The 15,574-nt window shown below is 42.1% G+C and overlaps 1 protein-coding gene across 1 annotated transcript in view; it reads left to right on the top strand.

Annotated features, from left to right (window-relative positions):
* naa15b (N-alpha-acetyltransferase 15, NatA auxiliary subunit b) overlaps positions 1-15,574 on the top strand; it is a 93,279-nt gene that overhangs the window by 29,406 nt on the left and 48,299 nt on the right. Inside the window, exons 2-4 of the mRNA XM_084318887.1 lie at positions 4,711-4,795; positions 7,054-7,158; positions 15,319-15,476. Coding sequence (XP_084175013.1) covers positions 4,711-4,795; positions 7,054-7,158; positions 15,319-15,476 — 348 coding nt within the window. The remainder of the gene's footprint in view (positions 1-4,710; positions 4,796-7,053; positions 7,159-15,318; positions 15,477-15,574) is intronic.

Genomic DNA, 15,574 nt, shown 5'->3' with positions numbered 1-15,574 from the left:
AGCACAACTTGACCACCCGAACCGTACCAAAACAGGCCAAAATTAAATAGCCCATGCGACGAACGATTCATTACATTCGTTTCATCGTTGCTCCACCAAGCAGCCGGTCCAACAATGAAAGCTGTTATCAGCGCGAGCCGGTCGCAGTTAGTTTGCAAGAAGCATCCAGCTGCAGACCCGCAGAGCAGCTTTCCAGGTCTGGGGACCGCACTGTGCCAGCAAAGCTGGTGGGTTCTGTGGGTCTGCAGCTGCATGCCTTCCGCAAATCCAGCAGCAAGCTCTCGCTGAGCGAAGCAACGACAACAAACGCAATGATTGTTTCGTTCATCGCATAGGCCACCCAACTCCAGCCCATCCAAATACAATTCAAATAATCAAACTGTGCCCAGAGGGAACTATTTTCACCGGACACTATGACCGGAGAGATTAAATATGTCGGACTTCAACAGATTTTGCCGGTCAAAAACCGGTAATTACCGGCTAACGGAAACGCTGCTCTAGATGTGACTGTTTTGTGGCAGCCAGCCTTTTGTTTTAGTTTTTTTCGGGTACAGAATATCATATAATGATCACTTAACCCGCATGCTATAACCCCTTTATTGGAGATCTTGGACTTGTCGGAGGTCAGAATGAGGTCAATGGTGGTCTGAGTTGATTCACATACACGTGTGGGTTGGGTGATTAGCTGGCTGAGGCCGTGCAGATCACAAAACCTACTGAATGACTTGCTAGCTACCAATAACCCCCCCCCCCCCCTCACACAACATATCAGCAGTCAGGGATCGGCTTAAAACAGAGTATGGAACTGATTGTGCAACACAGTGTACCCAAAAATAACTCTGACCAAGGAGATGGTAATTTTGTGTTAGTTGGATATCAGAGAAGATTTCACTTGTTTGTTTAGACAAGCCTTGAGCTCAGGCTTTGGACAGATGCTTGATTAGGCCTAACAAAAATAATGGTTGGTTTCCGGTTGCCGACCGACCCTGCCAATGTAGGTGCGACCCAATATATTTTATGAGTTTTACATTTTTTTTTTTTTTTTTTTTTTTTTTTTAGGAATAAAGTTTCATAGAAATCTTAGTCAAACATTTAGTATTATGGATATTAAACATGCTGGCAGAGTACATGCATCCATGTTGTTGTGAACATTTTAATTAAATAAAGAAATTCCCTATCCATAGTCGCCGTGGGAAAGAATAAAATAAAAAAATTAAATAAAATAAATTCCCTGCCTACCGATGGCCAAACTGACAACCAACAGGAAACTAACAATATTTTTTATTATGCCTTAGTGTAGTCATGGTTATTCTCTACATGGCCCATCCAAGGACTGAATCCTGCTTCCAGCTAGAGAGAGGCTCCTCCAGGTGCTCATGATGGTCCAGGAGGAATGAGGAGAGACATAATCACCAAGCCAGTCGCAGCCAGGAGTATAACATGTAAAACGTAATCGGAAGTGCACCTGTACAGTATTTTTTTTTCTTTTTTGTATTTTTTTTCTTTATTTTTTAAACAAACACATAAACAAACATGACAACACACGATAAGATATACAAGCATTAGTTGTCAGTGCACATCCAATGAAATCACATTTGAGTTAATTGTCTTATATAGGATATACCCCCAATACCTGCTATCTAATACTAGAGATGTTCCGATACAATTTTTTCCTTTCCGATCCGATTCCGATACCTAAGCTTTGGGTATCGGCCGATACCGATACTTATCCGATACCAGTGCATACATAATAATAATAATAAAAAAAAAAACGATATTATATAAAAAAAAATTTAATATATATATTTTTATTTTTTTTTAACAAATACTGTTTTATATATACTGTTTTTTAGTAATAACTAGAAAGTAATGGTATTTATTCAACAACAGGTGATTGTATAGATTTGTATTAGTATCATTAATCAATGAGTATGGGGCTTCAGCACTGCAGATATACCCTACTCCAATGATCCACACGGACATTATACGTTGCTGCACTCGCTACCCACTGGCTCTGCAGATATACCCTACTCAGTCTGTCTACAAGGCTCCGTTTCAGTAGCAGTCGGATCTGTTGTGATTTTTGCACAATAAATATTCAACATTCTCTTTTGAGACTCCGCCTCAGACTCTTATCATTTGGCACTAAAAGCTAAACATTGTCACCGATATGGCTGTCCGCAACATGTCATTAATTGTGTACGCGAGGTGGTCTCAATGACTACGTCAACGTGAGCTAAGTTAGCATAGCATGAGCTGCCGGTATATGAAAAGACTGTAACGTTACTGGTGACATTGTGATTTAACGAATACTCCTTTGCCAACTTGCTGTACTTTGCTTGCAGGTCTGCAGCCATTATTGCTGGATTATATGAATAGCCCCAACTTTAGCCAAGGTAATGTTAAAGCTAGCTTTCGGTTAGCTGTTCAATGCTAATAACACCAGCCACCAAGCGAACCCATGAGCTCCCCGTCAACACCGCTCTGTCGGGACGATGACATTTAAGAAAGTATCTGCTGTTAAAATGACAAATGGCATTGACACTTTAATCGATTAAGCACCCGTTTGTTTTATAATGCTTACTCAACAGACCACAGTGTTGTTGATAAATTACGTCATATGGTATCGGAGCGCAGCATTAGAGGGTACTCGCCGATACCGATACCAGCATTTTAGCCAGTATCGGCGGCTTTTCCGATACTGGTATCGGTATCGGAACAACTCTATCTAATACCCTACACACATGCTCTAGCTCGTACCCCCCCCTCCCGGACCCCCCATTGGATAATCCATCCATTATCCCTCGCTCCTAACCAGACACTACCATTATATGCTAGCTTTTATTTTCTCCACCACTTCTAACCACAATGTCATTTTGGATTCATTGAGACCCAAAATTCTTGCTGTAGATATTTCTTGATAGATCACATCGAGATATGTAATAATCCAGATCTTTCGGCACATTTTTTCCGGTTGGAACCATCGTGATGCTATCAGCTTTTTAGCCACTGTGATACCCGATAAAACCAATCTCTTTAGCTGTGGATGTACTGCACACTCAAAAACATCATTCAGCAGTAGTACAGAGGGGTGTACAGGTATATTCCAAGTTAAGAGATTTGATAGTTGCTGGGTCACCTCTTTCCAGAATATCTTAACTGGTGGGCAGTCCCAGTACATGTGCATAAATGTCCCCTCGTCCCCATTTGTACATAAGGAGCATTTGGAGTCTTGTATAAGACTCATTTTTTTTCAGTCTTATAGGAGTCAAGTATGTCCTGTGAATATAGTTAAGATTGATTTGTTGATGGTCCGGGTTCCTTGATGTGAATCGAATATATAAAATAAAATAAAATATATCGAGATCCGGGGCTTAGCCCAGATGCCCCCCCCCCCCTTTTTTATTTTTATTTTTTTATATAAATAATTTTTTTTTTTTTTTTTTTTTTTTTTTTTGGCAGGCAATGGGTGGTTTGGAGGCGGTCAGGCACGACCCCCTCCACGACAGATTTTCTTTTAATTTAATGAACCTGTACGTGCAATTTCCTGCAATATAGAGCCTTCAATCTTGACCAATAAAGCTGCTCTTTTCACTATAAAACTCAGTTAACCATAACGTAGTTATGGTTAGATTTATATATTGGGGGGGGATATATCATATTTTTCATATAATCAAAAAGTGGTGGAGCAAGATCATACCTTTGCTCCCCCAAGTTCAATAGTGGGAGAGCAGAGATGCTCCGAATGCTCTTATGGCCAGGCGTCTATGATTCACTGATACAAAGTAAAATAGTGCAGTGCAATAAAATAGTTAGTAAAATAGAATAAAATAATGCAATAGTGCATTGCAATAAAATAGTTATCATCGTATTTTTTCGGGAGGCCGGTAAGGAGTGCATTACAGTAGTCGAGTTGGCTTGAGATAAAGGCATGGATCTGGTTTTCAGCGTCCTTTTGATTTATAAATGGCCGTACTTTAGCTATGTTTCTAAGGTGGAAGAATTAAGTTTTTGTCAACTTGTTGATTGTGATTTAAAGCTTAGGTCTGAGTCTACCATAACACCAAGACTTAACTCACTCAAATACAGTTAGCAGCTGGATAGACCACAGATGGAAATTAGCTTCTGCTAAATCTGGTGCAAACATATTTTCATGTAACAATGATGAATTGTAATTTTTTTTTTTTTTTTTTATATAAATAGATTCGGTGCTTTTCAGAATACATCCGGGGCTTGAGCCCAGGTAGCCACCCCCTAGCTCCGCCCCTGATGAGGACGTTAGTAATTGATGATAAAAATCTGAAACAAAACCTCTTGATGTCTCTCTTTCATAGAAGAATTTGTGGTATCTGTGGTGTACAATTGGTATATTTAATGGAACACCGTGAGCCTTCAAATGCCAATAACTGTGCGTAAAAGTAATATGTGGACTTGGTGAGATTAAATATTTTGCGTATTTCAAGACTGTACAGTCTTTTTGTAGGTGAAATGTAGTAGGAATTGTATTGCGTATCACACTCCCTAAATTGTGACCGGCAATATGGCCTTCTCATTCTTCCCAGATAATCATGGCTGATTTCTGTCTGGATGCTGCATACTACTGTACTGCACACTCTTACTGTTGCTCCCTATCTTTCTCTCCTCTCGCTCGCTCTCTGTAATGCCAGACTTGTTTACTTTTCCGTCATGTATTTCATTTTCTCTCCACAGCGATGTTACGAACACAAACAGTACAGAAATGGACTCAAGTTCTGCAAGCAGATCCTGTCCAATCCCAAGTTCGCCGACCATGGGGGTAAGGAACAGGGAGGCATTCTGTCAGGGAGGGATGGATATAGTGCTCCTCGCATGCAGCGATAGCCGTTTCCTTCTTTTTATCAAGATAACTTTAAGCACACTTAAAGAAATTGAGAAATTATATATATATATTATATTTTTTATACCTAACTCTGAAAAATAATTGACTACTATATTTGGCAAGTTCTTTTGTGTCAAATTATATGGCCTATATTTCATGCTGTGTGAAGCAAGATGAAGGCAGGGAAGTGCTATGGCCAATATTTAGATTCAAGAGCCAATGACCATACAACTAATGCATGCAACAGCGTATATGACAATCCTGGAAGGTTGTGGTTGAGAGATTTTTATAGACAGACAGCCTTTGTCCACTGTCATGTGGACACTATTCACTAGATCAATTGTCATTGTTTCAGGTGAAAACGTTCCCACCTCAAGCAAGTGTAAGCCTTGATAATTGATAATTGTGATAATGACAGTTAATCAAAATGTGGCTTATCCATCCAGCTTTCCTAATTCCATAGGTCGTAATGCACATAAAAACACTTAAGGCAACACAGCTAATGAACCCCCTATTCTCTACTCTCACCCTGTCTTACTGTCTCCCTCTTCCTCTATCCCTTCTCTATTATCTACTCTCACCCTGTCTTACTGTCTCCCTCTTCCTCTATCCCTTTATTATCTACTCTCACCCTGTCTTACTGACTCCCTCTTCCTCTATCCCTTCTTTATTCTCTACTCATTCTATCTTACTGTCTCCCTCTTCCTCTATCCCTTCTCTACTCTCACCCTGTCTTACTGTCTCCCTCTTCCTCTATCCTTTCTCTATCTACTCTCACCCTGTCTTACTGTCTCCCTCTTCCTCTATCCTTTCTCTATTATCTACTCTCATCCTGTCTTACTGTCTCCCTCTTCCTCTATCCCTTCTCTATTCTCTACTCTCACCCTGTCTTACTGTCTCCCTCTTCCTCTATCCCTTCTCTATTCTCTACGCTCACCCTGTCTTACTGTCTCCCTCTTCCTCTATCCCTTCTCTATTATCTACTCTCATCCTGTCTTACTGTCTCCCTCTTCCTCTATCCCTTCTCTATTCTCTACTCTCACCCTGTCTTACTGTCTCCCTCTTTCTTCCTCTATCCCTTCTCTATTCTCACCCTGTCTTACTGTCTTCCTCTATCCCTTCTCTATTCTCCACTCTCACCCTGTCTTACTGTCTCCCTCTTCCTCTATCCCTTTATTATCTACTCTCACCCTGTCTTACTGACTCCCTTTTCCTCTATCCCTTCTCTATTATCTACTCTCACCCTGTCTTACTGTCTCCCTCTTCCTCTATCCCTTCTCTACTCTCACCCTGTCTTACTGTCTCCCTCTTCCTCTATCCCTTCTCTATTCTCACCCTGTCTTACGGTCTCCCTCTTCCTCTATCCCTTCTCTACTCTCATCCTGTCTTACTGTCTCCCTCTTCCTCTATCCTTTCTCTATTATCTACTCTCACCCTGTCTTACTGTCTCCCTCTTCCTCTTCCTCTATCCCTTCTCTATTCTCACCCTGTCTTACGGTCTCCCTCTTCCTCTATCCCTTCTCTATTCTCTACTCTCATCCTGTCTTACTGTCTCCCTCTTCCTCTATCCCTTCTCTATTCTCTACTCTCACCCTGTCTTACTGTCTCCCTCTTCCTCTATCCCTTTATTATCTACTCTCACCCTGTCTTACTGACTCCCTCTTCCTCTATCCCTTCTCTATTCTCTACTCTCATTCTATCTTACTGTCTCCCTCTTCCTCTATCCCTTCTCTATTCTCCACTCATCCTGTCTTACTGTCTCCCTCTTCCTCTATCCCTTCTCTATTCTCACCCCGTCTTACGGTCTCCCTCTTCCTCTATCCCTTCTCTATTCTCACCCTGTCTTACGGTCTCCCTCTTCCTCTATCCCTTCTCTATTCTCTACTCTCACCCTGTCTTACTTTCTCCCTCTTCCTATATCCCTTCTCTATTCTCTACTCTCACCCTGTCTTACTCTCTCCCTCTTCCTCTATTCCTTCTCTATTCTCACCCTGTCTTACGGTCTCCCTCTTCCTCTATCCCTTCTCTATTCTCCACTCTCATCCTGTCTTACTGTCTCCCTCTTCCTCTATCCCTTCTTTACTCTCATCCTGTCTTACTGTCTTCCTCTATCCCTTCTCTATTCTCTACTCTCATCCTGTCTTCCTCTTCCTCTATCCCCTCTTCTACCCCCACCCTTGTCTCTGTCCCTCCAGAGACCCTGGCGATGAAAGGCTTAACACTGAACTGTTTGGGGAAGAAGGAGGAAGCCTATGACCTGGTGAGGCGAGGCCTTCGTAATGACCTGAAGAGCCACGTCTGTATCCTTCCTCACCTGTGGCTGTATGGAAGCATAGAGAATAATAGAACCGGCACACCGTTAACTCATTCCCTGCCAACAACGATTGTATGTGTTTGTCCGCCAATCGTTGAACGCCAACGTTGATTGTTATTTCTTTTATTAGCTATTTCCATTCCATTCTAGTAACCTGAACCAGGGGCTTCACCCGATCGCATTGAATTGTTTTCGGGACCCCCGATTAATTATCTTGTGGTGGGTTATGTCGTGGGCCAAATGGACATACGATCTACCAGATGGCAATCAAATAATTGGAATATTCTTTTTGGAATCCCACAGGTAAGAGCAATTTAACGTCAATTTCAGCTTGATTGTGCCTTGTTTTCATAGCCATTGCCCTGATCAGCTTATGGGGTTGCTGTTAGTATTAGTGCCCCCCCCCCCCTTTCATGCATTCATGATGGAACATAATACTGATCATATGCATTTGAATTTTTAAGTGTAGCGTGTGTAGGGACGAAATGCCAATGGATTTAATATAATACACGTATCGGGCTATTACTAGCCTCCCAGGAATTACCTTAAACCGCTCTAAAACCATACTTATATTCACCACGGTATAAAACATTATTACTTTTTCACATCTTGAACGATAGATACTCGATGTCAAATGGGCCATAGTATTGCATCCATAGCTATAATATAGTTATAGCCCTGCAAACAAGGTGACCGACCCCATTGGTTTAATGCGTGGCAGCACATAGCCATATCCCGTTCCCAGCGTGGCAGAGAGAGTTAAACTTGCTCCTGCTGTATTTAGTTGTGATCAACATTTCAAAGGATCTATTTTTGACACTGATCTTTTGTTTGTCTTGCACCCGATCACCAGAGTAGATGTAAATGCTCTAATCTCTCCAATAGTATGTGCATGGAAGCTTTCCTTTCAGAAAGAGGGAGAGAGAGAGAGATGAGGGAGAGATTTCTGTGTGTGTGTGTCGGTCGGAAAGACTTTAACTCACGAGGTTGAATCCCAAACGATAGTGGAAATCAACGATGCTCTTCTCCGGGTACCACGTTCCAAATCAATATAATCCAACCAGGAATGGTTCTGCAATCGCCGACGCCGATTCTCCTGTGTACATGTCCAACGGTTCTCCGCCTAGGACTCCTCGGGTGTGGGCGACGTATTTAGGCCACACAGCCTGGTTAAGTACACTAGCTAAAGACACGATGAACCGCTGGGTAATGTTACACACGAAAGAACTGTGGCCGCACGATATACAATAAATGAACGACTATTTACTTCACATTAGATTAAGTCGAACTCAACGTTACTTCATTAAACTCTGACACTTTTACCATTCTATTCGCACGCGGTTCTCAATGCTCTGTTAGACGCAAGGTTGCTCACTTCACTGCACGTTGACTCGTGGTGAAGGTGGGTAAGGTACTGAACGTAACTGAATTGAACTAAGCGAATCTAAGCACGGTGTGCGCACCTTGCGCTGTATTTATACTTAAGTGAATATCTAGTCTCAACCTCAGTCCTTGTCTGGTATCACTACGCTGACTCCGGGCATGTTCCGACATGCCTGCAGTTGTCTTTGAACTTGCCGTTGGGGGCTTGCGCGCTGGCGCCTGGGGGCGCTGTCCAATAGGAGAGCGAATATTACTCTGGTCTGAATGCAGGTAAAGGGATATTCCGTGTATATATATAAATAATATACAAAGTATATCAAACAATAAAGGTAGATTCTCAGTTTAATCTGGCCCTTCACAACAATAATAATATCCCTTTTTCTTTTATTGATATTTAGGGCTGTCCACAACTAAAGACATTCTTCCTCTAGAGACAATGGACTTTGTCAAATAATCAATGTGTTGATTTAATCAATACATTTGTAAAATTGTGATACTCTTTCAGCATAGAAAACAAAAACGGCAGCAACTAGAGCTGCCGCGGTTACCGCGGTATCGCTGTTACATCACGCCCACCGCAGAGTTAAGCTGAATACCGCATCACCGCTGTTTTTTATAATAATAATAATAATAATAATAATAATAATAATAAGAAGTCGAGGGGGGGTAACCGCCGGGCGCTACCACCCCTGCCCGCGACACAGAGTGAACGGCTCACGACCAGAGGGGAGACTTCAAATCCCCCCCCGCCTCTCCCCGTGAGGGAGAGGGGAGTTGGGAACCGCGGCGGCGCGCAAGGGGCTGGAGTAGGTCTGGGCGATATGGCCAAAAACGTTATCGCGATAAATTATCGTCGATATACATTTCTGTCAAGTTTAATAAACTTCTTATGCCCGGCGCCGACGGACGGGCTATTAATAGACTCACTTGTTTTGCTGCGGTCACTACGAGACGAGTTGGAGAGCCGTCGCGTGTCGAGCCAACCCTTTGAGAAGCGTTGTGGTCCTGGCTTGAATTCTCCATGAATGTGTCCAAGTCCATAATCCATATAAATCCATTTTGTTATATCCAACTGTTCCAACAGTCTGAATGAATGTTTTCTCTTGTGATTATGCCACGTGATTTCAAACCACCAAAACTGAATGTCTTGTCTCGATTTTTTATTTGATTTGATTTTATTAGGGATCCCCATTAGCTGGTGCGATAGCAACCAGCTAGTCTTCCTGGGGTCCACACACAAAAAAACACAAAAACAATCACTATTGCAAAAAACGAAATTATTAAAAGTCAGTACACACAATGCATAATGAACCTACTGTAACAATTAATATAGCTAAAATTACATTAGTGTAAAACAAAAAATTTCTTTACAGTGTTAAAAACAATTTAAGATTCTTTTTAAAAGTGAATCTACTGTAAATGCAGCAGAGGTTCCGAGGCAGGCCATTCCACAGAGTTAATTGATAGTTTTAATTCATTGATCTGATGTCAGTATCTCATGTATCAGAAACGCTGTACACTGGTCTCTGTCTCTATGTAGACACAGGGCCCCGTGAACAGTACTGGACACAGATGCAAGATCATGTATCAGAAACATGCAAAATCCCACACACACACCAGCACACACACACACACACACACACAAGCATACACCACACAGACATCCATGCATACACACAGAAAAGACATACACACACCCCCTCCCCTTTTGGGAGAGTGTCAGTTATACATGCAAACTCATGTCTCTCACTCTAGCACACACACACACACACCGACACACACACACTCACACACACACACACACCAACACACATGCACACACACAAATTATATGCCGTTGAGGGCCATTCTGATAAGGAGAGCGGAGGAATATTGAAAACAGCCCCTCCTTCTACTCTACGTCCCGCTTAAAATCCTTTGTCCTCAAGGTATGACGCGACAATAATCAATCATCAAGTCAGAAAAGAGGTTGGTCTATGTATTACTGTATAAAAGTGTGTGGCTGTCTGTCGTCAAGGACCATTCTGCGGTTGTACTCAAGCAGGTGGTCCGGATTGAGAGCTATCCTTCCTGTGTTCTCTGTGTACTTTGAGATAAAAACCTTGCAGGCATCTGACTCCAGACTCAACTTGTGTCTCACCGCTTCATTCAATAAAAGAACTTAGGTTACATTATTGAGGAGGCCAGTGACAGTATTTCCTTTCAAATGGGGGCTCGTCCGCTCATCAGTCCGCGCACCTTCTTCTAAAGACCCCAGTGCATAGATTATTATATTCCACCAGGGGGCAGCGGCAGCTTGTTGTTGGTTGTTGTTAGTGAGTGTGCTGAGCCTGATATCCAAACTTGGAAAATCGATATATATTGAAACTTTGCGACCACGTTTCATGTTTATTTCGAGGAAATAATTTATCGCGATATTTATCGTTATCGTTTTATCGCCCAGCCCTAGGCTGGAGCCACACCGCGCTCAGGTTTTATGGTTCTCGTTAAGTCGGGCTCGCCCGGTCTTCCCCGGCCGCGGCTCGCCCATCCTTTCGGGGGCGATCCGGACACCGGTCGGGACAGAGCCCTGGGGACTACAGGTATTCACTCTTGGTCGACGGGAAGGGGAGAGAGGCGCGTGCCTCAGCTCCTCAACAGACCCGTCTACCTCGAGTGAGCCTCACGTTGTACCTCACTGCAAGCGTCAATAAACAGTGTTCACTGTTCAGTAGCCTATGTTGTCTGTGTTTCACTTTCAATAACGAATGCGTGCTTGCCGAATCCCAAACAATATTCATGCTGCAAAGTCATCCTCTAAAGATAGACATTTAGACTAGAGGCAGGCTATATGCTATAAAGAATAGACTACTACTAATAGTTTCAATAGCTTCGCAAATTTGTGCGGTAAGGAAAAAATCAATACCGCGGCAGCCCTAGCAACAACAGCATAAAAAACAACTCCTATCAGCTACCAACGTCTCTGTCCACTGAGATCGAACGAACCAATTAATGGACTGAGGGGGGACAGCCCTATTGCTGCTATAAAAAATAATAGAGCTGTTGACACAGGTGTCTTCACTAACATTGAACAGTGATCCATTTTGTGAATACATTTGTTTTCTGACAATATTTTGTGGCACAACGACTCCTTCAGATAATCTCTGTTACCTAGCATAATTAGCAAGCATAGTGTAGCTCGACCTGTGTACTTCATACTTGTTGCTTTGTTGGGAAAGACCGCTCATCACTGCAGCATGTATAGCCTGCAACTTGCTTTAATCCAAAGGTCCGTTCGCAAGCTTTGTACAAGTAAGATATTCTGGGAATGTCTGGTCACTTAATATTCTCTTGGTTTGCATGTCAAGAGTGATTAGGAATGTTAACACAGCAGCCACTGTGGCTGGATGTCGAAACTATGGAAGGTGGTTGGGGTCAAAAAGGGTAATGCAATTGATTGTTAAAGGAAAACTCCAACATTTTGGGAAATTAGCTTATTTGCCATCTACCCTGGAGTTAGACAATAAGATACATACCTTTTTTCTTCTCTGCATGCAGTAGGAGTAGGAAGACGCGCACGTTAGCCTAGCTTAGCGTCAGTCACTGGAAGTAGGTTCCTCCATTAGCCTAGTTCCCAACGTCTTCCTACTCCTACTGCATGCACAGAGAAGAAAAAGGTATGCATCTTCTTGTCTAACTCCAGGGTTCCCAAAATGTTGGAGTGTTAAGATACATACCCTTTTCTTCTCTGTGCATGCAGTAGGAGTAGGAAGACGCGCACCGTTATCCTAGCTTAGCGTCAGTCACTGGAAGTAGGTTCCTCCATTAGCCTAGTTCCCAACGTCTTCCTACTCCTACTGCATGCACAGAGAAGAAAAAGGTATGTATCTTCTTGTCACATTGCATGCGTGCACTACAAAGGATAATAGTGATGATCTAGTGTTGATTTCAGGAAGATCCGATAATCGGGCGAAAAATTACAACATGTTTATTGAATTACACAAAAAGGCTGTTTTCGTGTCTTTTCCCTGGAATTGCTCCGAAGCCGCCGGACTATGTTCACAGGGCTGTACACTGCGACGAGGTTATCGCAAATTGCCCCTTAATTTGGCCCGTGCGACTGGAAAATAATATTTGGGGGCAACCTTGCGAGTAGTGATTTCAACCCTTCATTCGCATTTCACTCCTAAATGAATCTATACAAATTGGATACAAAAAATAGTAAAACATTAGCCTACAACCAGGGCTGTACAGTGCGACATAATGTTGCGGTGCTATGAAATCGGCAATGAATGAACTTACTGCGATAGCCTGTATGAAAAAAAGATTTGCGTGTTAAGTGAATCTGGGACACGCAACTTTGTAGGTGTAGTCTATCGTGCGATTAAATACCATGTCTGCGTAGAGTCCATACATCCAACACCAAATCCCATAATTCCTAGCGAACAATCTAATCGAAACTGAATGTTGCATCGCCAAAGAAGAACTTCCTTTCAATACGTTTAAGCCGCTAATTTTGCTCTGCAAGAAGAACGGAGTGGATATCAGTCCATCTTATGACAACCACGTCCGATGTGGAGAGATGATAAGAGACCATAGCCGATTAAATTAAGTCGGATCTGGCAGTGATGATTGACGGGGACACTGACACTTCTAACGTTCAGCCATGCATTAGGTGAGTCGCCCACTATTAGGAAATTTTTCAATACTTAAATACTGTCTACTAAAAATTTCCCTCCGGGGATCAATAAAGTATCAACCTATCTATCTAATAATGAGACGATATGCAAATAAGATAATACTAATAATTGTCACGGTTCCCCGTATGAAAGTGGCTTGCAACTTACTGCTGGTAAAATCACTTTATTTCTCGTTTTGCATAGTATTACATTCCTCTTCTATAAAGTCCCACCGTAAGAGCTATGGCCTCATACAGGTCCATTAAACCTTTTTGATTAGAGTCTTTCCTTCGAGCTAAGTTGAACTGAACATTTCACTGTCAAAAGCGCAAACTTAAACAAGGTTGCGTCGCAACACTGTTTTCAAAATAAAGGTCACATATACACATACCGTAGTAGGCCTCTCAATTCTTATAAAAAAAAAAGTCCCGGATATACATGTCATTCAAGGAGCACTACAAGTGCGTGCGTGCGTGCGTGCGCACACACACACACAGTTTGTTGTTTTTGTTCTATTAGTGATTTACACACTTTCTCAGTTGGATCATTATAAAAGATACAAACCTGAAAACCAACGCACTTAAATGTTAAATAAAAGGACCACAGTAATGAGGCAGGAGGAACATATTTTTTTGCACTATAATGGTAAAATTATAAAAAAAAATGCCCCTAAAAATATTCTGTGCCCCTAAATTTCTCATTTAGGGGCAAGTGTGCCCCTAGTGAAAAAGCTTAGCGTACAGCCCTGGTTCATATTCAAAACGGTATAAAACGGAAATGTACGGATGAAAAAAGAATCTGTTTTTTGCACGTTGACCAGAAGATGAGACTCGACGGCGTTATTAGACCCATAGCTATACTATAAAATATAGGTTTAGGTCTACAAAGTACAACTACGTTTACATCGGGTTAATGGACACTTCCCGGAAGGGGCGTGGCACTCAATGTGTTAATATTGACAGCCCTAAAAAATAATAATGATAATAAACGTTATTCATAGTGTCATATTTCAAATCGGTGTTTGTGTTAGAAAGTGCTTCAGTGTGACGTGTTCAGCTGTCTGCCCTGCGTTGGATGTGGTACACGTACATACAAATGCACACATTGCTACACAAATATCCCTTTGACATTGAGTAGCAGTGCTCTTACCTCTAGAGCAGGGGTCAGCAACCTTTACTATCAAAAGAGCCACTTTTCCCCCGTCCCACAAAATAAAATGCTCAGGGAGCCGCACAACCTATTTACCCTTAAAATGAAGATGACACAGTGTATAACATTTCATATATCCCCAAGCATACCCCACATTTAGCATAAAACGCCTGACAATTGCATACCCAAAGTAATTTGCGATTTATTATACTTTATACTTATAGCACACAGTTTGTTGCATTAATGGGATTATAAAGCAACAAAAAGAAAAATTTACTTTTTAATTGCTGTTTTTACCTGTTATAACAAAGGAAAACCTCAAACTCTTATGAAGAGGAGAAAAAATACTGGCTGTGTAGACCTATTTTTTAATAAAACACAGAAGAGGAGAAAAAACACTGGCATCTGTAGACCTACTTTGAAATAAAACCCTGAACTATGCAGCTCTATTAGAGTTCTTCCCTTATTTGTGGAAAATCTATAAAATAAAAAGTAAATTTTTTAATTTTATAAAAAAATTCAAATTTATTATTATAATTTTTTGGCCAGGGAGCCGCAGCTGATTGGCTAAAGAGCCGCATGCGGCCTCGAGGCCACAGGTTGCCGACCCCTGCTCTAGAGAATACAAATGGTGCATTTCTTACACACGCACGCACTCGCTTTCTCGTTCACCCAGACGTATGAGTGAAATCTGAGCTGACATTTCCAGCAGATAAAGCCCTTGCAGAGATAAGTGTGTTATCTCAAACGAAACCCTGCCTGAAGTCGAAACAGCTCAGTGCTCCTGTGTGTGTGTATATGTGCATGTGTATATATATACACGTGCACACACAACAATCTCAAAAGTAATTTTTTTCCCAGCTTGAATGACAATTTGCAGACGTGTTTTAAATGTTGAAGATTATTATGCATGTCCAGGGTGTGTGTGTTTGCACCTTAACTCCCTGCCCTCCCAGGCTGGCATGTCTACGGCCTGCTGCAGCGCTCTGACAAGAAGTACGATGAGGCCATCAAGTGTTACCGCAATGCTCTGAAGTGGGACAAGGACAACCTTCAGATCCTCAGAGACCTCTCCCTGCTGCAGATCCAGATGAGAGACCTGGAGGGATACAGGGTGAGGATGGATGGAAGGAGGCAGGGGGATTTAAAAAGCACAATTGTGTTGCCAGGTGAACAGAATAACACTTAACAAGGACTCTTCTTTAAAGAACA

Source organism: Notolepis coatsorum, assembly GCF_963971535.1.
Source record: "Notolepis coatsorum genome assembly, chromosome: 7".
Classification (NCBI taxonomy): Eukaryota; Metazoa; Chordata; class Actinopteri; order Aulopiformes; family Paralepididae; genus Notolepis; species Notolepis coatsorum.
Note: the sequence above shows the minus strand (reverse complement) of the source record. Positions and strands in the feature narration are given on the sequence as shown.